At 46.5% G+C, this 25,514-nt stretch overlaps 1 protein-coding gene and 2 long non-coding RNA genes across 3 annotated transcripts; 1 reads left to right on the top strand and 2 right to left on the bottom strand.

Moving 5' to 3' along the window:
* Nucleotides 1-117: 117 nt before the first annotated feature.
* On the bottom strand, nucleotides 118-3,890 carry LOC142044690 (uncharacterized). Its single transcript, XR_012654395.1, has 3 exons — nucleotides 3,751-3,890; nucleotides 1,188-1,615; nucleotides 118-457 (listed from the first exon to the last, which is right to left on the bottom strand). It is a non-coding gene; the product is annotated as an uncharacterized LOC142044690 (long non-coding RNA).
* ADPRHL1 (ADP-ribosylhydrolase like 1) lies at nucleotides 3,829-25,499 on the top strand. Its single transcript, XM_075057390.1, has 7 exons — nucleotides 3,829-4,300; nucleotides 8,059-8,223; nucleotides 14,468-14,593; nucleotides 17,204-17,344; nucleotides 19,975-20,102; nucleotides 23,420-23,552; nucleotides 24,610-25,499. Exons 1-7 carry the CDS (start codon nucleotides 4,087-4,089, stop codon nucleotides 24,765-24,767), a joined length of 1,065 nt encoding a protein of 354 aa, XP_074913491.1. The 5' UTR covers nucleotides 3,829-4,086; the 3' UTR covers nucleotides 24,768-25,499.
* Nucleotides 14,626-22,893, bottom strand: LOC142044691 (uncharacterized). The gene is made up of 3 exons (XR_012654396.1): nucleotides 22,104-22,893; nucleotides 16,478-16,629; nucleotides 14,626-16,356 (listed from the first exon to the last, which is right to left on the bottom strand). It is a non-coding gene; the product is annotated as an uncharacterized LOC142044691 (long non-coding RNA).
* Nucleotides 25,500-25,514: the final 15 nt, after the last annotated feature.

The following is a 25,514-nucleotide window of genomic DNA, read 5'->3' as shown; positions in this document are numbered from 1 at the left end:
GTTTAGCTGTGGTGCTGCATCCACTACATGTACCTGCTAGCTACCAGACTCTGCAATTTGTGTCATTAGTTTGTACTGACAAGGAGAGGTGTAATTGCAGGGAAAGTCTTGCTCGGTCCTAGGCTCTGAGCTCTGTAGGAGAAGCAGCACGCTCAGAAGTCTATGCAAAGACCTTTAGAGGTATGTATTCAACTGTCCTTAATTCTCTTCTGAAAGTTTAAATCAAAATAAGTAGGTTGTCCTCTGTACTCTCCCAGCTGGCATCCCTCTCCAGTGGTTTCACCAACCACTGGCTGCTTTGGCATCACACGAGTCCGTCTTCCTTCTCCTATAACAGCAAAACTGCTGACGCTGGTACCTGAACCGTGGCAAGCTCTTCTCCTTTCAAGCATCAGCGCCAGTAGCTTCCCTCAGCTGATGCCAGCCAGCATCTGGCACACCGAAAGGCACAGCCCTTCTGAAAGGGAAAAAGTGTAACGTTTTACAACCGTGAGAACTTTTTTAAAAATATATTCAACAAAACGTGTTTTCTGACCTTTGTGTCATATACAGTATGCTGGGTAGAATTAGGTGAGGATGACACGCCTCTAAAATGGGCTTTTTTTGTTACAAACTGTTGATAGAGGGGGCTACAACTGCAGCTACTGCTACAACCACAGGCAGAAAATTCCATCCTTCAGACAAGCAGGGAAAATGTTCACCTACCTCTTAATTAAAAAGGCCTGGGGAAGCTTAAGCGCATTCAAATTTTGATTGAGTATAATTATTGGAACACTTCCTCTTGTTGGTGCATATACTTGACAAATTCCCATGAGTTTTTTCTTGTGCCTCTTTTACAAGCTGTGAAATACTCTATTTGTTGTTAGGCAAACCCTACAGGCTTCATGTCGTGACACAGACTTTCTGTCAAGAGGGTAAAGAAGGAAGAAGTGCATGCTGTCGTGTTAAAGGAATATTTTTCCTCTAAGGTGGTGGTGTAAAGCGGTATGAAAATGACTCATCCTCACTATTAAAGAATTGAGTAAAACCAGTCTATTTTTTCCTGGATCTCAATGAACGTGTTCTATAATTAGTATTGTTCCTAAAGGAGTGATCCTGTTGCCAGAGTGAAACCCTTCGCTACAGTAGCAGCGAAGATGCAGCTCTGACAGAAGTCTGACACCCGCGTGGTATCAACCCTACGTTACCGGGATATGGCTCTGCATCCTTCGGATGGGTAAGCTTGGAATCAAGAGCATTTCTCTGTCTTTGACTGGCAGAAGCATCGCTCGCTCACTCAAGGGTGAAGTAGTTGGGGGTCTCGTCGTCGTCTTTTAATTTAAAATGCTGAAGGGCTTGTGTTGACAGAGCAGTCTCAGCCTGTGCTCCCTTTACCAGTTCATTTACTGGTACAAGTCAGCAGCGCCGGTACAAGCCCGGAGCCCTCTCCGGGGCGGTGGGGATCCCTGGTTCACATCCCCGCAGGTGGAGCCCCTTTTGCTGAAGGCAGGCGTTCATGATCTCACTTAGGGTTTCTGATGCAGTTGAGCTCTAACACCAGCGTGTTGCCACCATCACAGAGAAGTCTTTTCTCTGTCCTGCCTTCCCGTTCCTTTTTTTTCTGGGTTCTCTCCATCTGAAAGCAGTCATATGTACAGTAATGAGAGGACACCACCAAAGCTGCCTTTTTGTCTGATTTAACATTTACCAAACATTTTTTGCCAGGTCTACTTGGGGTTTTTTTCCTATTGTGAATATGTATGATAAGTGAATACTTATCCATCTTAAAGGAGTATTGTGTTTTGGATATGCAAGTATGATATTTTACAAATAATTGTCTCTTTTGGGGGGAGTAGAGGTAGATACCAGTGTGCCTATCTTACCTCTGCCCAGAAAGCTCATAGTGGTTGAAAGTACCCCATGAAAAGGAGGTCATGTGCAATTAACAAATTAAATAAAAGCTCGGTTCTTTGTTGCATGTTCTGTTTTGCAGAGTTGAAAAATAGAACTTCCCTGAAATTTTCTCTGGGTTTTCGTTACAGCCTTATTTCTAAAGCCAAAGATTTTATTCCTAATTTGGGCTGTGTTACAAGCAGCCAAGTGTGCGTGCAACAGGGTAAAGTCCACGGGAAGCTAAAGGGCAGTGCAACTGCCAGCCACATTCAGAAGGAAGAGATAAATGGAAAACTAAGAATAGCTTTGCCCATTTTCAGGAAGGAACCTTCCATCTGATGAGGCCCTTACTAGCTCTCTGCAGTGCCTCAGCAGGTGATTTCTCCTGTCCTTGCTTTGCAAGTTCAAATTCCCACCTGCTTCCAAATCGTAATGCTCTGCGGGAACAGAGAAGGGGTAGGTCCATGCAGAAGGCATGGGGACATCAGCACCAGTGCTTCTGCCTGGCGTGGTTTTTGTAAGCTCCCTTGGCCGTAGTTTTCCATTTTGGGTGTTCACTTTCAGAGTCACAGAACCTGAGGTGATGCTGATGGCGCAGGCATCAATGCCCTTTTTCTTTTTTTTTTTTTGCTTTTTCAGTGCAGACGTGTTCCCTCCTAGCAACAAAGACACACTCTCAGTGTCCTCCTCTTAATACTCGACACTTCTGCTACCCAAATCCTCATCTTTAAAACAAGAGCGTGCTAACAAAGGCTACTTCCACCACTTCGGCACCTTATTTCTTATAATGTGGAATGGGGGTGGTGATGCTTATCTGTGTTCTGAAACTGCATGAAGGTTTCTTGTGAAGTGCACATGTCAATAACTCAGTCTGTGATTAAGTCCTTATCACTCTGGGTGATAGGAGGATGCATCCTTTACACTGCCAGCCTTTTCCATCCGAATAGCGGTCAGTATTGCTTTCTGAAAAAAATCAGAGATAAACAAAGACCTTTCCCCAGGTATCCTTTATCAAAATTACAGTCAAGCCAATCAAAGCTTTCTTTTTATCTGCCTAAGTTTATATTTACATTTGTGTTTCTATCTGTAAAGTAGTAGTAACTTGTGAGTCTTTAGGACAGCACGGATGGTGACTCGGAACCACATTCTGAGTCAGGCTGAGCAGACCCCTTGAAGGATGATGTTGAGCCTACACAGAGACAAAGTTTGTGAGCAAAATATGGTTAAAAAGCTGCAAGACTACGTAGCCCCTTCTTGCATGGCATGGCACAATCACAGAAAAAAACTGCAATAACAGAATGAAGTGCATAATTGCACGAGTATTGAGTTTGAGAGAAAGGTATTAATAAAGCTCGGTTCTTACTAAGTGAGATTTCTTCATACGTGAACTTTCTCAGACTCACAGGATGCCATTTAAATACATCTTTCAAAATAGTTTCCTTCCAGAGTCCAAATGTGGGCTGCACCTGAGCTTGGCATTAGGAAAAAGTCACTCTTTGCCAGGGAGTAAAAGGCGTGGGATTGAAGTTGGTGTTTTGCTCAGCAGTCATCCAGGGGTGCAGCGAACTAGCAAAACCTTCTTGTAATAGGTGGAACAGAGCAATAAAAGCTGTTGACAAAGTATTGCCCTAGGGTGTAGTTAGAAATGGGAGAGGTCGTCTGCGTTTGACTAGATTTCTTACTGCCTGACCCCTCATGCTAGTGTTTACAGAGTTTGGAAACTCCTTTTATCACAGGCTTTCCTTCTGACTGGTCCCTGAACGGGAGGCTGACTCCAGCATATCAGAAAAGGGCAGGAAAATATATTAATTTACAAGTTATTAAATAAATAAACACCCCTGTGGAGACATCTGTTTTTCTGGGTGTAGAGTTACTTACGCTGGGTAGGGCTAAGGATTTCCTGGCTTGCTTTACGCTGGGTTGCAGAAACGAGGCTTTTGCACTTTGCTTTGCGGGTCCGCTCTTGCGGTTTCATTGAACAAAGCCCCAGCGAAATCCCTGGGTTATGAAATATTTCCTCTCCGCCGGGTCCCAGACAAGAGATGGCATCTGCAGAGCCAGAAAAGGAGGTCCTTGCCTTATAGAGAGTGCTCTCGGTGTGACACAATGGCTGATATAAAGTGTCAGGGGAGCTGAGCCAAAGGCAAAGGAACAAAGGAAGATCAAGATTCGGTGGCTGTCTCGGACAAAAGGAAAGCGGGCAGCGTCTCAGGGATGGATAAATTTAAGGCTGCCCTTGTGCTGGCTGGGGTAGGGGATGCCCTCGGTTATCGCAATTTCTCCCGAGAAAACAATGCCTTAGGTGCCAAAATCCAGCAGGAGCTGAAGGAAATTGGAGGGCTTGAGAACCTGGTGCTCTCTCCCGACAAGTGGCCAGTAAGTGACAACACGCTCATGCACATGGCTACGGCAGAGGCTGTCATCACAGGTAGGTACGAGGGGACTCGCGGACGCAGTCTGGAAAGGAGCAAAACTGTCGAGCTGCTGCGTTTCTTAGAATAAACCTGAGTGCTGGGGAAGTCATGAGAAAGCGTGTCAGAAAGGCTGCTGCTTGTGAATGATAATGTTCATTTGCTTGTCTCGTCCTGCGACCGTCGCACAGACTGGGGAGTTTTGATTTCTTGAGCGCGGCGGGGCTCTCCCTGCATTTCCCCTAGGTTTATACAGTTGGTTAAAGCTTAAAGACTAAAATACCGCATGTCCAGCGTAACAAAAGTAGATTATCTATATGCTAGAATACGTCAGGGAATACTGTAGCCACTAGGGATTCTTCTGTAAAAGATAAGAGCTCTTCCAAGTGCATTTTTAACATGTTTGTGTCCAGAACTGCAGGCTGGAGTAGAGTCACCTTAATACCTCTTGCAGGCTAAAATCACTTGTGCTGTCTCCTCTTTGCTGCCCCTTGGGCAAAGGGCTGCACCTGCAAGGCCAGAAAAGGAAAAATTTGCTTTATAAGGAGAGCTCTGTGTCTTTAGTCCAAAAAATATTCTAACATACTATGTTTATTACAAAGTCTATCAGAATAGTGGAAGTTATGAATATATATCTTCTAATATCACAATAGTTTGAAAGAGAACATTTGGTTTTTCCTAAGGCAGGAACAGTCTTTTGTAAGGTACGACGATATTTGTATCGACACCTTACCCATCCAACTAGACCTCTCTGAAGACTGTCAAGCTTATCATCATCAAAAGTACACCAGACAGCAGTGACCACTCAGCAATATTTTGCCTCTTCAGAATGAGTCAATTTTTTTTAATCTCTGTAAAAACATTCCTGATTTTTCTTAAAACGCCTAACACTGGATAACTAACAGTAGCAGAAGCTCACAATGTAGCTAAGTATCCATCATGTCAATGAAATTTCCCTTGCGCTTCTGTTTCACTGCTTTATCTGCCTGCTTCCAATCTGCTCTAAATTTAGGACGTAGAGATCAGTTGAAGAGTGTGTTGGACACTTCATACTTGGCTATTAGCTAACCAATGGTTTTAGGGGTAGCTAATACACTAAAGATAAGGGCAAGATGTCAGCCTATCAAGAAAAAAGATGACTAACATATTTCTGAATATAGGCTATGATTAAATACATATCATATGTTTCTTGCTTATTGAACCCTCTAAAGCCATAACTTCTGGGTAATCAAGCCAGTTAGACTAACAGTAAAATAATAAATCTTATTTCTTAAATATAGCAGGAGCACTGTGGCTCTAAAGAAAAAAAGTCAGCTATAAATCCCATCAGCTGTGTTTATCCTACACTCTCATTTCTTTGGCCTGATCAGACACACTTTTTAAAAACGTGCTTTTATGGGCTGGCAAGAAAGCAACAAGCTACTGTGGGGAATTTTAGTAAGAAATCTTCATTTCATAGTAACGTTGGTGAATGGGGGAAAGCGAGACCTTCTCTCTGCCCACAGCAGCATCTCCTCCTGGCAAGGGGAACGCAAAAAAAGCCACTGGGCTCCGTCATGGCCCGGCCTGTGTCCAAAATTACCCAGGTCAATGGAGTGAAGCTGAGGGTGAACGGAGTCCATGAGGCTGAAGGCAGCTGCCGCCAGCCAAGGGGACCTGCCTCGCTGCTGCATCAACTGAGATTTTAAAGAATATGTTGGGTGCCTGGAGCGTTACCAGCCAAAAAAAAAAAAAAAAAAAAGAAAAAAAGAGGGGGGAATAAGCAATAAAAATATTCGTGTCCCTTGCTACCCCACACATCCCCTTCACCTGGCTGGCTGCCCGCCGGCTGCAACATCCCTGGGTGCATCCCTGCAGGTACAGGCGGGATGCGGGATGCGGGATGCTCGCCGGCTGGGACGGACGTGCCCCGGGCTTAGGCTCGTCGTCAAGTCCCGTGGCCACGGCACTGTCCTCGGGGCAGCTCCCAGCCTGAGGCTGTGGGAGGTGGGGGTTTGTGCCGAGGACGAAGGCAGTTCTCACCCGGGGAGGCGATTTCGGCCAGCGCTTTGCCGGCGGCGTGGAGGACGTCCCGGGAGGGCCATGGCCAGAAGCAGCGGGGGCTGCTGCAGACCGAGCTCGTGCTCCCCAAATCCACCACATGCACAGACTGAAAGGTCGACCCGACAACGAAGGATAAATGAAACGTCTGCTTCATTCCAGCAGGAATCTGTCCCATAAGGGAGGAATGAGAACAGCATCATCAAAAAGAAGGGAACTATCCCCGCAACGAGGAAAGCCTTTTCCTCTCCGACTTAAACACAGGTTTAAAAAAAATAAGGGTTCATTTCTAAAGAAAGAGCCTCTTGTATTGACTTGATGGCTGAGACAGCAGCCTTGGCTCCGGGTGCGGGAGCCGTGGTGGGCTCGGGCAGCCCGGAGGTGCTGGACCACAGGGACTCTGGCTCTGGGGACAAAGCTTCTGCAGAAGCTGCCGGGCAGTAAATCCTGCTCCTGGCTGCGATCCGGATAAACTGACACCTGATGCCTAAATCTGGAAAGAGTTGGCAGCTTGAAAGTATCATGTTCCTTTAGGATTGTATGTGGGATGGCCAGCATAACGGATAGGGTGTATTTTATGTGAAAGGAGGGGAATCTTGCTTTTACCCTGCATCTTTATTCACCTGTCTCCATAAATGGCACTTTTGAGTGGCTCTGGCTTATGGGCCTCCAAATTGTCTCTTTAATTGAACCTCTTTTGTGGATTTCAAGAAATCACCGATCTTTGACAAAATGCGGATATTTGTAGAAGAACTTCCCCTGCTGTGTCATTCGATCTGTGAGTCGAACCAAGTATTAAACAGGGTTTCTCTAAGTACATGGAAAAGATATAAATGGACAAATCCCGACAGCCTCCTCAGTTCCCACTGCTTCCACAACTGTAACAGATGCCAGTGGAAGCTTTTCCTTGGCAAGAGCCAAGGGCAGGGCTCTTCAAGCCCAACAACACGCAACAGCAGCCAAGAGAAGCAGCGATACTGAAGAAACAGTGGGTGTTTAGGAGGGGGAACGTTCCTCCTTAGGCAAGACTGTAGGCCTTGGTAAAAATAATCAATATACTGTTGGGATTTACTACTCTTACTGATCTTTATAATAATTTTTATAAAAGCTCGCTGTTCTGGTTACTGTACTGACAGAAGAGATTGGGATCCCTGCATGAAAGACCTACACATTTTAGACAAGATAAATATAAAATAGAGAATAAAAAATAAGGCCACTGATGTGCTTTTGTGTTTAATCATACATACCTCTTTAAAATAACTCAGTGGTACTTGAAAAAAAAATAGGCTTTCGTTTTTAAATTGGATTCACATCTGCAAATAATGGCAAATCTGAGCCAGGGTGGCTTCAGGTGCACACCCAGTCCCACGTCGGCCACGCACTCACCTTACAGTTAGACAAATCTGCAAATACTTCACACCACGGAGCCTAAATAACGCCCCTGAGCAGCTACTGTCAACAAACAGAATGCCTTCATCTTTCCGATTAAAGGAATTACAGGCAGAAAGGAAAGTGGGAAAAGATGAGAACAGAGAGATGGGAGTTTTCTCCCTCCAGCCCGCTTTCACGGTGTGTAAAAATGTGTTGACAGTGGCACCAGAAACACAACTCAGTGTATTGCAAGTGGAAATAGGAACATTCTTTAAACGCATAGTGAGCTTGCTTGGATTTTTTTTCAGTGCTCTCTTGCTCTTCTGCCTTCACACAGCAACCTTCTCTTCCCTCCTCCGAGCAGATTACTGGTGTTTGGAAGACCTGTACCGGGAGCTGGTAAAGCGCTACGTGGATGCTATCGACAAGCTCCCGGGGAGGCGGCCAGACCCTGCTACCATCGAAGGCTGCAGGGAATTAAAACCAGACAACTACCTTCTCGCTTGGCACACACCGTTCAATGAAAAGGGTACGGTACCGCTTTCCGTTTATAGATCCTGGCTTGAATAATGCATGCTTTCAGCGTTTGTGGCTATATGGAAATTGTTTCCTTTTTCCCCCTGACATCAAAGGCTACTACCCCAAAACTTTTCCATGTTTGCCTGAGGATGGCAAGAGATCTGCCAGGAATTCCTTCTGCAGGGCACTATGTCCTCTCGTAAATGAACCCTTCCCTCTTTAACGTCTATTTAAAGAGACTTTGTTCTTGGCTCTGTGCCTCAGGGTCCAGATCTTTGTCCTTGAGTTTAATGGCTATTTTAAGAAATATTTTCTACCATTTTTCATTTAAACATTTGTAGTCTTGAATCTTTTTGGTGATGGCAGATCTGAAACAAAAAGCCGAGGCTGTAAATTGCTCTAAGCACCAACATGTTCACAGGAGGGAAAGCAGACACTTTTCTCCAGGTGGATGCCCTGCTAACAGCTATGACTGTTTTGCTGACAATCCCTAATATTCCTAGCCCTGTTTCCCTACCCACGACCCTCTCTTTCTTTCTCGTTATGACCATTTCATTTTACGACGAATTGAATTTCTGCTTCAAGCTAAATAACACGCACGCAGCTACGTGCGCAGACGTACGCATATACCCCCACAGTGCAATTAATCTTAAAAGCCTGTAGAGAGACATCGCATCGTCCGAGGAGGTAGACGGAGACAGCCACAAGACGATGGCAGCTCACGCAGGCGTTGCCCCGTGTCGATGTGACGTTCTACCGCCGCAGCATGTACCGGCACCGCTCAACGGCATTGCCTATTGATGCAACGTCGTGGCAAGGACCCGGTGGCACGACGCCGCGGCTATTTCTGGGTCTCTGCAGTCAGTTTTCTCTGACACAGAAAGCATCCCTCGCTCGGCCCCTGCTCCTCACAGCAGCTGCTGGGAGGGAAAAGGATCCCCTCCCCGCGTATTCTGCCAGGCGGATCTGAGAAAGTGCCCCTTTGGCAGTTGTCGTATGTTTTCTGATTGACGGTGAGTAAAATTTGGTCAAAATGATTGTGGGAGCTGCTGTGAGCCCGGAGCAGCTCTCAACACCTCCCGCAGTGGAGCACGGCTGTTCCCTGGCCCGTTGCTGGGTTGGAGCTACGTCTCTTCTTTTAGCCTTCTTTCCATGACAAACTATTTGCTTTTGGGACACTCTGAGCTAGAAGGATCTAAAATTAGTTCCTACCTTGAGACCTGGCAGCTAAAGCCCACCTTCTTCATCTGGTCTGACAAATATCATCCTGAACATCTCAAGAAGCCTTTTTTTCACCCTGAGAGCAAAAGAACCAGTGACCTGAGGTGGAGATGTTCAGCCTACCACGGGACCTGACACTGCTACGGACGTAATTAACTTTTTAATTGAATTTTCACAAATTTCTTCTCGAGGCAAAAATATTCCGTGGGCATGGAATGCCTAGCAGTCAGATGATATCTTGGGTGGGCTGGAACCAAAATGCTGTTTTCCTGTGGTCATTCTATCTTATCTCACTTCTAGCAAGAATTCATGTGCCAGCCTTCATGGACCAGTGAAATCTTAGCTTAGGTCATTTTGTATTGCTTACGTGATGCTCTTTGCTCAAACTCTTGTGGGTGTAGTCAGCACACCGAGTTCTTAAGTCAAACTGCCCCATGTGGCTCTTTGCCAACGTGTCGTGCTCCTTGCCACGCTCATTACAGCCGTACCCAGATTATGTTAACAGCTGGTGAAATTCCTGTGACCACCAGAAGACCTGCCCGAGGCTGTCTAACCCCTTCCATTTTAAGAGCTTGTTTCCAATTTATGATGATGTTGATAAGCTCAAGGCTAAAATTTTCACCGTTGAGTGTTTGCCTCTGTCTGTCAGCATTTGTTTAAAGTTTCGATGCAGGTGAGTCTGCTGTTTCTGAGACAAGCTAAAAAAGTTTTGTTCCATTGCCAAAACCTCACGTTGTTCAGAAGAGAATCCCTGATGTTTGAGAGCTGGAACCAAAATCTGAGTAAGATTGAGCCAAAGATGTGCCTTCGGAAAGGGCGGTCAAACTGCAGCTCGGCTCTACCTGTATCGTGTGTGTTTCAGGCTGAGGCTGCAGCATCCAAGCAGGTCTTTATTTGCAGCTCCCGGAGCAGCTGCTCGCCTTCCGAGCAGCACACAGCGCCTTTTTCCTGGTGGCATCGGTAGAGGAGTGTGAGGAAAAAGCATGAGTTAAATGCAGAAAGTTGGGGAGCAAAAATGAAGAGAAGGATAAGACGCAGACAGATGGGAGATAAAGGTGCCAGGCTCTAAGTTCTCATGCGGAACGATCTGTAGTCACAAAAGACACATCTTCATCAGGGCTTAGCAGCCATTAAGCTGATCTTTATTAATTATTCTACAGATGTAGGGTGAAGAAAAGCACACTGAGGTATTACATACTAAAAGAGAATAAATGTAGTGCACAAATGAAAATGATGTAATAACAAAGTGTCAACACAGCTTTTGTGACGAGAAGTCACACCTCAGAATTCTATTAGAAAGCTCATGAAGTAGCCAAGAAACAGGAGGAAAAAGGAGATCTTGTGAAGGTGGTCTGTTAGGATTTCCAAAAGACTCTCGACAAGGTCCCTCACCAAAGGCACTAAGTGATGAGGCACAAAGTTGCTACAGGATGGCAGAAAGGTTCTCCTGAGGACAGACAACTGGTTATAAGACAGTAAATGAAGAGCTGGAGATTGCAGTCTGTCTTCTCCATAGAGAAGGAGGTACCTGTGTTGGACCTCTGTTATTCAACGTGTCCACAAAAGCGCATAGTGGGTCAGCAAAATCAAAGACAATGTGATGCAGAGTTGTGGAATGTGCTCACAACAATGAATAACTGCACAGCACAATAGCAGAACCAAATTCAACGCAGATAAGTGAAAAGTCATACATGGGGTGGGGGTAGAAATCCTAATTTTATATACGTTGTTGTGGTTGCTGATACAGCTACCATTCAGGGAAGGGATCGTGGAGCTATAGTATTTCTACAAGAACATTGCTTCGGTCCGCAGGAAGAGCCAGAAAGCAAATAGGCTATTAGAAATGGCTGGGACAGGAACAGACAACAAAACGTGTTTGCACCACTGTATAAATCCATAGCTGCTGTTTCTTCATTACTGTATATAATCTGGTCCTTCCCTCCCCCCAAAAGGAGGTAAGAGAGCTAGAAAGGATATGAGGAAGGATGGTTGGATTAGTAAAAAACTGCTTCCATAGGCTGTGATGTCTGAGACAGTATGACAGAGAGCTGTAAAGTCATAGATAACTCGGAGAACATGAATAGGGACAGAGAAAACTCACCGTCTCCTCCAGCACAGGAACCAGGGACTTCAGATGAAACTAGCAGGCCGTGAGTTCAAAGCAAGGAAAAGGAAGGACTTCTTCACACAACACCTAATTAAGCTGCACAGCTATTTTCCAATGCCAATTTGCAGATGCTGCAGTTCATGTGAGTTCAAAAAAGAGCTGGGCAAATTCACCCAAGGGAAATCCTTCAAGGGTTATTAAGCAGAAAGATGAATAGCCAGCTGCCTCCTGCATGGGGGAGAAAAATTGTCAGCAGTTTAGTTAGTACAAAGGAGTAGCAGCATCATACTTTTCTTTTACTCTTTCTTAAGTATCCTCTCCGTTGGCCACCGTCAGGCATGATAAGTTAGGTCAACCTTTGGTCTGATCGTGGTGGACTGTCCTTATGTTCTTACACGTTCTTAAGTGCTTGGACTAGTCACGCTGTCCCTTACTTCACTGATTCAAATGGTAGATACTGAGACATGGGACCTAACAGCTGCTCATCCCTTGAAGCCCTGTCTAGGCTTAATGTTAGTCCGTGTGATGCAATTTTTTGTTACCGAGTTCACTCATCTAATTCTGCAGAAGGTTTTCATATAACTTCCTTGGCTGGAGGAACACAATGAAGTTGCAAAGACAAGCTCCTTCAGACCAGCAGTCAGATTATTGTGGTTCCTCCTCTGCTTCGGATATACTTACAGATGTTATTTAATTAGCAGCTCTGTGTAGCACAACACCCTTCCCTCTTGGATAACCAGCATGGTTTGTGTCCTTTGGAGGAACCAGGACCACATAGTGAAGAAGACTCTCATCTGCTGCCATAGAGCAGCAGATGGTTTAATGAAGAGTTTGGTCTTGCGAGCAGAAGATATGTTCTCCCAGTTAAGTTGACTGATGCTCTGGAAGACTGGATTTCTTTCCTGATTCTTCATTGTGGTTTCTATGTGATTTGTGGGATAGGCAGACAGGTTTTTTGGCTCCTGGCTCCTTAATAACCAGGCACTACAGCTGCAGCGTATGTGAGGTGCAGGAGCAAACCCACCATTTGCAGGACGAGCATCCAGCCTTTTCACCAGGAGCAGCGGCCAGAGGTGATCTGGAGAGGGGCCCTCTCACTGCTATCACGAAGGCGAGCGAGGGGTGAGGAAGCAAGCTCTGAGCTTGCAGGGAATAAAATGGTGTCTTGCAAAGCCTTTCTTGTCACATTTATCGGGTGTTTGGCCTTTTTTGGAAGAGTTACGGCGCACAGAATTTGCACATTAGACTCTGAGGAGGAAGGGAAGGAATGTCTTCAGCTAACCTGATTAGATGACCTAACCAGCGTGCTCGCTCAGGATCGCTGCTCTCCGGGGAGAAGAGAGAGAAATCCAAATCCCAGTCGGTCTGTGTTGCACCTGGAGATGCCGACGGGTGGCTTACATAGTTTGGCTCAGGCTTCGGTTTGTCTTGAAGCAAATTTTCCCACCACCGCACTTGGATCACGCTCGTGACATGTAGGACACTTGAGCTGGGGATGTCACTTGGGATGGCACGGAACGGCAAGCGGTGGTCCGAGAGACCCCCGGTGCTCTGCACCCGCACCGGGCACAGCCCAGGGGAGCAGCGGGGGCTTTTCTTGGGATGGGTGACTGCAATCCCTCACCCCCCTTCCTTGGCATCTGCTGCTTCAATTTGCTCCGGCCCATTAATCGCTCCTACTACGCCATCGTAGCGGCTGATGGAGACATAGCCTTTCTCCACGCTGCGTATCTGGGAAAGAAGGGAGACTGTGCTCCTAATGCAGGTTCCACAGAGGCTAAAATTAGGTGGCAGAAATATGCCCCTTATCTTCCAGGGACCAAGTAGAGAAATGCTGATTGCTCTCAGCTCTAGCCAAGGTCACTGGGAAGTGTGATTGAGCAAAGACAGCGCTGAAAAATGCCAAGTACTTTGAAAAATCGAACCCTATCCACCTCAGGGTGGGTGCCTGCAATGAGTTAATGCTTTTTTGGGCATTGGCTCACCAGCTGGAAAGAGGAGATAATCACCTCACTGGTGCCTGTTGAAGATAAGCTCGTTAAAACTTCTGTGGGATCCTGATATTACTGTGATAAGTACTGCAGAGAAACTCATTAGTAAATTTAACACTCCATTCAATGAAGTGTTTAAAAGTTGAACACCTGGGATCATGCACTCAATGCTGAGGATTAAAGAACTTCTGAATTAGCTATTCAACAAATAAACTCCCTGCTGCACGAAGCAGAAATTCCCAAGACCAGGCTCAGTAAGTGCAGGCTGTACCATCATCAGTGTGCACACAAGCACTAATTTCAGGTCACACAGGGAAACCTCAGTTCTGACATTGCCTAACTTTGGAGGATTTGGCTCCGCGGCCTTTAGTTTCTTTTTGGACGCATTTTTTTTGTATGTAGCAGAAACTATTTTGTGAACTACCTGGGGGGCTCTCTAGGATGAAGCGTACATTAAAATGTTAAGATCCACTGTGATACTCATATAAAGTGTTTTAGTTCTGTGCTTTCAGCAGGAAGACTACCAAAATAAGGGCGTAGTAAAAGTGTATCTGTTTCTCAAACTTCTGTTTCCAGAGCTGGCATCTGGAGTAAGCAAAACAGCGGTGTCAGCCAAGAACGAACAAAGATGGCATGAGAGTTTGAATCAAAGAAGTGCTGTAAACGAGAGAGCACACTGCTTTCTGAACCCGCTTTGCTCTTTGTCACACTTGAGAATATTGGAATATACCTGTAAAACCAGAATGACTATGTAGAAGCAAAATTCCTCACAAGAAACTTTCAAAACTTGTAACTCTCTTCGCATACTAATATCCCGTTCCCCGAGGAGTTCCCACACATGAGTTGAATTAATAAAATGCGCTCGTTTCACGTTGTATCAACATATTTGTGTATCGTTAGTCTCCTTTTAACTGCTTGGTGTTATCTTACTGTAGGTTCTGGATTTGGAGCATCCACAAAAGCCATGTGTTTGGGGATGCGGTACTGGAAGCCGGAAAGGCTGGAGTCCCTTATCGAAGTGAGCATTGAATGCGGGCGAATGACTCACAACCACCCTACAGGTAATGTCGGCTGGCGTATACGCGCTGAGGGCCCTAAGGCTGCTCTTCACTTCTGCGGGGAGTAACGCGGCTTCTCTGAATTCACCTGGTTAAACTGCTTCTGCTTTGCAGATTCCAAGGCCTTGGTTCAAATTTTGCTTGGATAGTATATACAAGTATATATTACAAGTATACAGTATATACATGCATATATTACTTATATAGGCTCATATATTTTTCTTGTATATTATGCAGACAGCAACCTCAGGCTGGGAGTTTTCCCTCCTAAAATCCCAATAACTAAACACAACCTGTCTTGTCCAAAGCACATTCATGTCACTTGCCCTGATCAAATTTTCGGATTCACGTACTTTCAGATGACTCACCGTTATCATGCTAGTTTATGGTTCAGAGGATAAAAAACATTTTTCTCTTGACAGGTTTTGTCATATCGAATCACTGCAGGTAAAGGTAGAAAGCCAAAAAAACTACCTTCACATATTTTAGGATACAATCGGAAACATTCTCTAAACAAAACATAAATAAGTAGATTTAATGCTGGTTTGAATATTCAGGTCTGTCATTCTGATCATTTTATGCTACGTAAGTGTGTATACATTCTGTCAGCTCTAAACAGCAAAAAATAAAACCATAATGAATGGTGACATGTTCAACATGTTCAGTGCTCTGAAGCAGTCAGAAAAGCCATCAGGATGGCATAGAATTAGAGGAAAATATTTCAGAGCAAAGCAGAAAATAACATTAAGCCAATATATAAAGTCCCTGGAGCATTAGCAGCAATAAGACTGCTTGCAGTTCTGGGTCTCCCCCCTCAGAAGGTACCTACTAGAGCCAGAAAAAATGGCAGCAAGGAGCGTTCAAGTCATCAATTCCCTTCCATACAAGGAGAAATTACACCCAGAAGGAGTTTTCAGCCGGGAAAAGAGACAAGTGGCTCGGCGGGGAGGAGAGGGGTGGAAGGGCCACCGCGGACCTCACCGCCATCCCGAAAGGTGCCAGGGAAATGTCAGTTGTGATTCCCGTAACTCAAAGCCGGGGAGAACCCGATTGAGGTGTCAGTCAGGATTGAAACAAACAGACAAAGGAAATATTTCCCCGTGCCGCACGTAGTTCAGCCGCAGACCTTGCTGCTGCCGGCAGCTGCAAAGCCCACAGATACGCCGGGGTTCAAAAGGGATCAGGCGAGTGGACGAGAAGGGCTGTCGCTGTTAAAAGCAATCAAGCCGAGTAATTAAAATTGCCCCTAAGCTAGTCCAGAAGCTCTGGGGAGCGGAGAAACCAAACCAATTAGGCTCACTCTGTACGGGCTTTATTTGCAGAGCCAGAAATCTCAGCTGGGGCTCGCTTTCTTCCCCGGCGAGGGCTGCCAGGAGCGTGGGCAGCAGGGCCATAGCAGCAAGAAGGGGGGGATCTACCTGGAGAACAGACAGGGAAAGACTGCCAGCCCCCCTAAAACCTTCTGGGCACGTCGCAACCTCCACCACCCTCTTCACCGCCTGCTGCCCACCGCTAAGCCCTTTGCTTCACCCTCTAAACCCTCTGTTGCCACCCTCACGCCGAATGTGACGCTAGAGCATCTTTGTGGCGGTTGGGTTAGATGCTGTCTACCCAAGTAAGACCCTTTGGGCTGGCTCTACCTGGTTTTTTATTCTTTCTGAAAGCATCTATTGGATCCTGGGTTAGACGTGCCTTTGGCCTGACGCAGTGTTGCGGGTGTCACAGCAGAGAGAATGAGTAATTGTCTCATCTGGACTTGTAGCCTCCTAAAATAATTTGGTTTTTACCTTCAGCAAAACACATTAAGTTCATGCTTACCTCTATGCATGAGTGAACACTTTTGGGCCCATGCACCGAGAGAAGCGCACACATCAATACTTCACTCACCTGGGGCTTATTTAAATGACTGAGTTGTTTTCCCATCCTTCTTTTGCATGTTGCTCTGGGTTGGTTTTGTTGCCTTTGACTGAATGCCAAGAGCACAAGCAAATATGAGAAGCGAGCCCCTCTGTTTCCGACATCATGGAAGCGTTGAGTGCCTGTTAACAGAAAGTTCATCTTAAGTATATTCGTATCCAAAGTAGAAGACCTAGCTGGGCTGGCAGACAGCATGTCTTACTTGGACATTTGCTTCTTTCCTGTTAGGGGACAAGGGCTTGTCCCCTTGGAGTAAAATGAGCCAGAAATAGTGATAGATCTAACAACCACAGCCCTTGGGCTGGATGACTCTGTAAGCAAGGTGATATAGCTTGTAATTGAATCACTTCGCACAAGTCAATTATTTCATGTGACTCCAATTAGAAGATTTTTCAGTATCACATTAGTGGATTATGTTTATTTTTGACCCCTACCTCAATTTCTGTCATGTTACACCACTGAGAACAGAAGCTCCCTTCTATGTAAAATAAGTCATAAACCAACGGGCACCATGCATTAGCCAAGAATCTCAAAATGCCACGAGCCTCCCTGCAAACGGACGGAGATAGGTTATGTACATTCGTTAATCTAGCCGACGGCCATGAGGCATTCCACTAATGATTTTACGAGGGACATGACAGGGATGGTACAAGCACAGACGGCACATCGGTAATCATTGTTATCTGTGAATTCCAGGCTTTCTGGGGTCCCTGTGCACAGCTCTTTTTGTGGCATACGCAATACAAGGGAAACCCCTCGTGCAGTGGGGAAGAGAGATGATGAAGGTTGTGCCGATGGCTGAGGAATACTGCAAGAAGACCATCCGCCACATGGCAGGTAACGTGTCTGAATCAAAAGAGTTATTTTCCTAAAACCATGTTCAGCTAGAAAGACACGGAAGAAACGTCACTCCCCAGTCTCCCCATTTTGCTGCTTTCCCCCCCTCTCCCACCCCCCCAGGCTGTCCTCCTGCTTTCTCTGCTCAGCTGTAAGCTCTTCGCAGGTGGTGCCACCTTCTTCTACCGTCCATTAGTTGCCTGGTATATTGGTGGCAAAAATACAAAGAGAAATAGCAATGATAATGTCCTACCGCACAGGTTTATTTGTAGGAAGTCTTCAAAGATTTCTGGCCAGGGGGGAGGGAGGAAATGATATTTAGCAGGTTATTAGGCAAACTGACTGCTGAGATATGAATTATTCAGCTCCCTTCCATCTGTTAGCACAGTCCAATATTTTCCATATGAAACCCACTGACATTCCTCATTTTGCCAGGAAAAGTTCACCTGCAGATGCCTCCTGACCAAGGGTTAGCTTTTCACCACAAATTCAGATTTGACTTGTGCTTTTCTGAACAAGTATTTAAGATACAACCTGTCATATCCTTGTTTTAAAACAACCGAGCGTCACACAACTACTGAACTTGATATTGCTACTTTACTAATGTATGTGATCTTCAGGGCAAAGGTATTTTAGTCCTCTCTTGCCAGGGAATGATGCGTTTGTAACGGTGAGACCCGCCGTAGACAGAGGAGTATCGTTACGTTAAAACATGGAGGAAAGAGGTTTTTCTGTTAATCTGAAGGGGCGGCTGTTGAGAAAGATCAAATTCAATGGCAACCTTTACTCAAGAGCACCCAGAAATGAAGATTTACCCGGGAAGGAAAGCTGCCGCTTTAAAATCTGAAAGGACCACCGGGGAGCCTTTCTGAAAGACCCCCCCCATTTTCGTCTGCGCCTCATTGCGCACCAGGATTTTTTTTTAGCCGAGACCTATGAGGAGCAGGTGCAGGATTAGCGTGAGCGAGCTCTTCTCCGGGTGGCTTTGCAGCAGGTCCCTGTCACTCCACCCCAGCAGGACCCCTCGGCGTGGAGGTATGCGCGTTGGACTCCTGAGGCATGCTCTCCGGCTAGCGCTCGTATTGTTGAGCTTCGTCCTATTTTGGTAGCGGGAAAAGTCTCCTGCATTAAAGTTAAGCTCCTTGGCTGGTGAAACGCACCGCAAAGAAATCCTTCCGAACAGAGCCCTCCACTTTTAGAAAACTCTTTTTTAGCTGCGTTCTCCCCCGTGGGTAACAAACAGGGTGTTCAGTCACCGCGGGCTCGACTCAACACCCCCTCTCTGACGGTCGGTGGCAACTAGATGCCGGATAGTCCCATGGACCTGAACGTGACCGTCGGCTCGGGCTGGGCTCGAGGGATGGGGCAGACCCTCGCCAGGGCTGTCGGCGTGGGGTTTCTGACCGTGCTACAGGTCGTCCACGCAATCCCAGATCTCCTGCAACTGCGCGATCCCTTTGTTTCTGAGCCCGTGCGTTGGAATAACCACACTTCCTTGCTTGTTGAGGCGCTACGTAGAAAATATTCATTTTTTGAGGCATTCGGTTTTTACGGTCATGGGAGAAATAGGGGGAAAAAACACAAAGAAAGAAACCTGTTAGGTCACCTGCATCTCTAAAAGCAGTCTTGTACCCAGCTGCTGGAGCGGGTGTCAGTAGGTTCCTTCAACGAACATCTTTGTGCCACTTTTTTTTCCCTCAAGATGGTCTCCTCGGCTTGATGGATGCGAGTCCACTTTTGCTCTGTTTTCCTAAACACTCCCCTTTTTTTAGGGTTCTAATGAATGGCTTCCTTGTAATCAGGGAAAACTGGGGCATGGGCTGAGGAAAAGGGCAGCTGGGCATTCCCAGGTGGGAATTGGCCACATTGTTAAAGGCTCATCCCTGTCTGGGGAACCAGCACCCTTGTGAATACCTTCACAAGGTCCTACAAGGCAGCTTGGGTTTTTTACATGGAGTTGAACCGCTTTAAAGACCTTAATTGCCAAAGAGGATCACCTGTATGGCATTTTAGGAAAAGAAGCAAAATCAGATTACGTCCTTCAGAGAAATGGTTTGGTTGTGTGTATGTTCCTCAGCCACTTGCAGCACACAACTGAGCGACCAAGCAGCAAAAAGTGGCAATGATCGATTTTGTTTTAAGCTGTACACCAACAGTCCCATACCGAACTGCTAGTTTGCCTTGGCATACTTAGCTGTCTGGTTCATCTCACTGATTTCTAATTCTTTACCCCTGCCAGCTTCCCAGGCAGGGTTTCACTCAGGCTTCAGTTCTGCAGATGGGTGCATGTGTATGTGCCTTTTGTTGACTCTTCTCTTTTCCTCGGAGTGTTCCTCAGAAAGTTCTCTAAAAATCTCACCTTGTTGTATCTTAACGTAATTTTAATATACCATAAAGATAACACAAGATTCTGAAAATATTTTCTTCTTTCACATCTTCTGTTTCCAGTTAGATGTCCCACTCCATATTAAAATGCATACTTAGTACATATGCCTGCTTAATGTACGTTACTGTAAAATTCCTAGGTTTTTGGGTCAGTCAATACAGTCATTTTCTTTAAAATTTATTAAAGTAGAACTGAAAATATTGCCAAGATAACATACTACATCGTTAATTTCTTTTGCATTCAGAGTATCAGGAGCACTGGTTTTACTTCGAAGCCAAGTGGCAGTTTTATTTGGAGGAGAGAGAAATCAATGAGGAAAATCAGAATAAACCTGTCTTTCCGGACAACTATGACGCAGAGGAGAGGGAAAAGGTAACTGCAACTTCAGAATGTGTTCAGAAAGGCTCTGGACCGAGAGAGGTATTTTCAAAGAGACACACCGGTATTTTTCCCCAGAGTAGTTGGGGAGTCTTAATTTTTTTCTAAAATTTCAAGAAAAAAATAACTCCCATCCTTGGCTTAGCTATGTGTTAGCATAAAAAAAGAGTTGCCAATGGCCCTGGGGTTGCTGCAATGGGAGGAAACGGTGCAGAGCGGCAAACTTAATGGTCGGATGTGTTGATGCCCAGAGCAAGTACAAAACATAAGCCGCGGCTATTTGAGGGTGGAAACAGCAAATGTCTCACCAGGGGCTCTCATTAAAGCCTAATGGAGCTGTGGCCCGAGTCCCACAGAAATCCCCCCGGGTCCTAGGAGCCGGACTTGGTCATGGTCCTTCGAACAGAAGACGGCCGTCCGAAGCGATCCTCTGCCAACGCAGGCTGTGCCCAGGCTAGTTTTAAGTGTCTCAAAAGATGGTGTTTCACCACACCCCATGAGATACTATTTCATAGTGTACATGATCTTTTCTTTGCCTCATCGTCTTAACTCAAGAGAAATGATGTGTCTTCTTCCCTGGTGTTTACAGCTTTCTGATACGTGCTGGCACCTCTCAAAGCTCTCCACTTAGCAGCTAAGCAATAAGTATGTGGTTCTTGTCACCTTTTGCCATAAATCAATCCTTTTTTCCAGACTATTAAAGCACAGTTCTATTCTGAGAATCCACTTTATATATTTTTAGGTGCTCATCTATGCGGTGAAAGGTGCCAATGGATAGATTGACTGTGGATAATAAGAAATTGCTCACTCTAAACATAAAGAATAGGTCTTCCTCCGGTTTTATTTTCTTAATTCAGTGCCATGAATTTGTTACTAGTTTTTTGTTCCTTCCAGTTCTACCAGAGTCTTAGCAGAGGTTTAGGAGAGATTAAACCCAACAGTATTTTCCCATGATCATTTCAAGAGAGAACTGCATGAATTCCTAACGCAGAAAGAAAATTTACCTCCGTTGCCCAAGACCAACTAATTTGGCCTATTGAGCTATTCATTTTCATGCACAAGAAAGGAAAATGTTGCTTGACCCTCAAACTCCACCACCAGCCAGGGATCACAGCCCGACAGAAGTTGAGAGACTTAATTTGCTTATAAGCCGAACGTGCTTATAGCCATGGAAAGAGCGAATGAGGAGAAGGTATCCATCCTGCCTGCCTTTTTCCCAGGAGTGTTTTCCTTTGCACTCCCCCAAATTAACTGGCCACTTGTGTCTGGAGGCATAGCTGATTGCCTTTCTACAGGCAATTAATAAAGCACCAATATCTGGCACCCCTCCTGCCAACAGGTCCTGCTCGACCAGGCATGCACCTTTCTGCAGGCTCATACCAGCTGCAGGAGATGTGAAAGTGAAGCCCTCAAACGTGGCTTGGGTTGATCCGAGTACATTGCAAAGGCAATTTCCCTCTCTAAAAATAATCACACCTCGAAATGCTAAGCAGCAAAGAGCACAGTCTGTATAAGCATGTATACCACTTAAATTTGTAGATAACTAGAAATGTGGGGGTAAAAGACAAATTACCCCTTCTTAAATGTATAAATACAAGATGGGCTGATGTAGGATAAATCATTTTTCAGTGATGTGCGTTTGGAACGCGTTAGATACACAGTGAACAGGCAGGAACTGCACCACGCTCGGGATCAGCCTTGCTTCTGCAAACAAATCACTCGCTCTGCTTCCTCTCCCGTGCTGGACACGGTGCGCGACAAAACAAGAGGGGAACCAAACCAAAGTCATCCAGGCCAATTAGACTCTGAGGATCTTGTCCCCTTAAGATGGAGCTGCTTAAACCAGCACGGTGAAAGGACCCAGAAAGGGAAACAAAATGGATGGAAAGGGAATGCTAGCCAGCAGCAGGTCAGCTCCCGGAGGGTGAGCAAGTCAGGGGCAGCCGTAATTACTGACCGCAGGGGTTTACAGCGAGGAGGGGATGCATGAACTACCTCCAGGGCTTGGCAGCAGCTCAGTGCCTTCATCGGGAGGGAGCGAGCGTTGACATCTCCATCCACGCACTCGGGGCTGCCGGTCCTCGCCCTGGGGAAGCTGGGCTGGTGCCACGTCGCCGGGCTGCACGAAGGCGCAAAGAGGTTGGCGCTTCTGAAAAGCTCGAGAAATGCTGCCTCGGTGCAGTTAAGTCACAAGGCTCAGTCCCGAGGACAGCTATCCCGACCGCAAAGTTGCTTCAGCAAGGCGAGGTGACATCAGATGGGTGCAGAGCATCGGCGATCTTAAGGGCTAAATGGAGCCGACACTTGAGCCGCCTGCCTGCGCGCCCAGAATAGCATCTCCGCGCCTCGTCCTCTTGCCTTTGGTAGTATTACACGCGTCAGGACCGCTCCGCCAGCATCCCAGCAACAAGGCTGGGAAGCGTAAGACATACATACTCTCTCTAGATTGCAAAAAAAAAGCAAGCGGCGGAGCGAAGCTTGTTCAATCTATGTGCAGATAAACCGCAAGCCAGTATGTAATGGCTGAATAGAAATGCAAACCCTCCGTACCTGTTGCAGAAGCCGATCGCCAGCCAAGCAGCAGCAATTCAACTTACCATCATGCAACTTAAACTTCAGGAAATAAAGCTGCCCGGTTCCTTTAAAGGAAGGGGGGGGTTTTGCTATAAATTTATGAGTGTTGACTTCATTTAGGGATTTGGGGCAGGAAAGAGTGAGTTCTGGAGGTATTCCCTCTAGAGACAATCTGATCTTCCTTCAAAAACCTCACTGTGGGTTTGGAGGTTTTTTTCTTCTTTCTTCTCCTGGGGAAGAAATGTTTCTTACATTTGCAAATTGTCTTCCCTTTTGTTCAACAAAGGCTTGTAGAAGAGGAGAGAAAAGGCTTGGCAAGAAAAAGTCAGAGGAGGGGGCTTGAATTAACTTAGTCTGAAATTGAGCCCCTAAAGAAATTACTGAATCAGAACTTCTTCACCCCCCCCCGTAAAACCTGGGTAACTGAAACATTTGCAAACGTGTCACGAGGGGAGCTGAGAATATTTCCAAGAGGCAGGAAGAGGGCTGACAAAGTAAGTCCTTACCGACCCTCATTTTTTAAATAATAAGGAATTTCTAGGGTGTGAACTTGGAATCTACCTCCATCTACTTTTTGGCATCCTTGCCTTGCTCAAATCACACCAGCTTCTTGGCCTGCCGAGAACCGGGTGCATTAAGCCGGGGTGAGCTGCACCTCGAGCATCTCCTAAGCTGACCCGCGCACCCCCCGTCCCCATTTCCAACGCCCTACCCTGACGCCGCCGTCTCTCCCGCAGACGTACCGGCGGTGGAGCTCCGAGGGCCGGGGGGGGAGACGAGGCCACGATGCCCCCATGATCGCCTACGACGCCTTGCTGGGCTGCGGCGGGGACTGGACGGAGCTCTGCAACCGCTCCATGTTCCACGGAGGTGAGGGTCCCCGAATACCTGCCACCCCCCTCCCCGGCTCCCTCCTGGCTGTCGGTTGGGCAACCTGCGATATCTGCGCCCTCGGTTTTACCCCTTTAACCCTTTTCTTGCGGCAGCAGCTGCCACGCGAGCCGTTTACGGTGCTTTTCAAACGTTGCTTCGTTTAAGTCTTAGGGTTTCGCCAAAGGTGGGTGCGCGAGGAGTAAATCCAGTACGGCTTTGTAAGGGGCCGGCATCCTTCTCCGCCAAAACGCTAGCGCCTTTGGCAAAGCAACAGCCTTTTAGCTGCATGTTGTGAAACCGAGTAAGGGAGAAAAATAATACAGCGCCCAGCCAAGTGCCAGGCAGATAAAATCTAGCGCGTAGAGGCACACAGTTAACTACTTCTACAGCTTTGCAAGCGAGAACTCTCTCGCTGACGGCCACCTCCTGCCGGGCTTTCGAGAGGGCCAGTGTAGCTGGGGGGGGGGAAGGACCCCAGCCCCAAATCCCCCGCTCCATCCCTGCCTGACATGGTCCTTTCGTGCCGGCTGTGGGTCCCTTGCTCGCCCCGACACAGCGGTGAGAGCCCCCAGCCCCTCGCAGGGATGGACCGGCAGGTACCGCACGGAGCATCGCTGCTACCCACCGCGGCTGGGTGTAGCAAAGCACGTGTTGTAAATCCAGGACTGGATTCTCTCCAGTCCAGGACATTTTCCAGGTAGCAGGAACCCCCACAACCACTCTTTTTTTTTTTTTTCCTAATGATGGTGAGCTGCTTGCAAAAGCTGTTGCATCAGAGTGGATTTCCCCCAAAACAAATACGCTCCTAGCCCAGGAGCGCACGCCGCCGAGGCATCGCCGCGCGCTTGCCTTGGCATCGCTCTCTTCCCTCATCATCCTCGCCTCCACCGGTGAGGCAGGACACGGCGGGTGGCACAAGCCTTCTGGACTGACCCACCGTGCCCCCACCACGCTCCATCAGCGGCTTAATATTTTTTTTCCCCCTCTGCGCAGCGCGGTTTTTGGTTGCGGAGGTGACGTTGAGAGACCGTTGCGATTGTGCTTAAACCTGCAGGAGAAAGCGCGGCTACCGGCTCCATCGCCGGCTGCCTCTACGGCTTGGTTTACGGCCTGAGCAAAGTTCCCAAAGGATTGTACCAGGACCTGGAACAGCGGGAGAGGCTGGAGTACTTGGGCGAGAATCTTTACCGACTATCCACGGAGGAAAAGTAAAGCGGTTTCTGCCATTTTCTCTTTCTATAAAGACTATATCGAACCCTGTAGATAACTGACTGACGTTCATAGCGAAGGAATTAGCCGAGAGTTAGTCCGAAAGGCTGTATGTAGATCGTGTGCAAGCGAAGATAGCCGAATTATTCGAGACTGATTAGATATTCACGGTCTGTGGTTTTTTTACCGATGTAGGGATTTCTGAGTATAAAGAGTGCTGCTTAAACCAGTGAGATAATCTCAAATGGAAAAAAATAAATAAAACCTCTTTTGACTGATTTCAGTCTAACTTGCTATAATACCACTTCCTAAACAGCCGTGACCAGTAATTACACATATGAAATTAATTTTCAGAACTAATGCTTTCCTGCAAAACTAATGGTAGTACCCACTTATGGGGATATTCTCTGTGTATTTTACAATCCTTTCACCACTGTGTTCCTCCTTGTTCTCGAATCTAATGTGTCTGTGACACTTGTAAACCTAATGTCTCACGGATTAGCTTTTAATGAACCACTGATCCCCGCATCAGCACTGTGGTGCAAGGTAATTGTTACATTAGAAGCTTCCAGAAAAGGAAAAGCCAACACTAAAAATACCCCCAAGGAACAGCAAACCATCAGTGTGTCTAAAATTTCTGAATTATGCTTTTATTCTTCTTCAGTCTTCAGAACAAAAGTTTTTTTAAAATATAACTGGCTGAAATATTTGTAAATAAATTAATCTTGCACTATTTTCTAAGCATCATTC

The sequence above is a fragment of the Buteo buteo genome, chromosome 25 (genome assembly GCF_964188355.1).
Source record: "Buteo buteo chromosome 25, bButBut1.hap1.1, whole genome shotgun sequence".
NCBI classification, from domain to species: domain Eukaryota; kingdom Metazoa; phylum Chordata; class Aves; order Accipitriformes; family Accipitridae; genus Buteo; species Buteo buteo.
The sequence above is the reverse complement of the archived record's forward strand: the minus strand, read 5'-3'. Positions and strand labels throughout refer to the sequence as shown.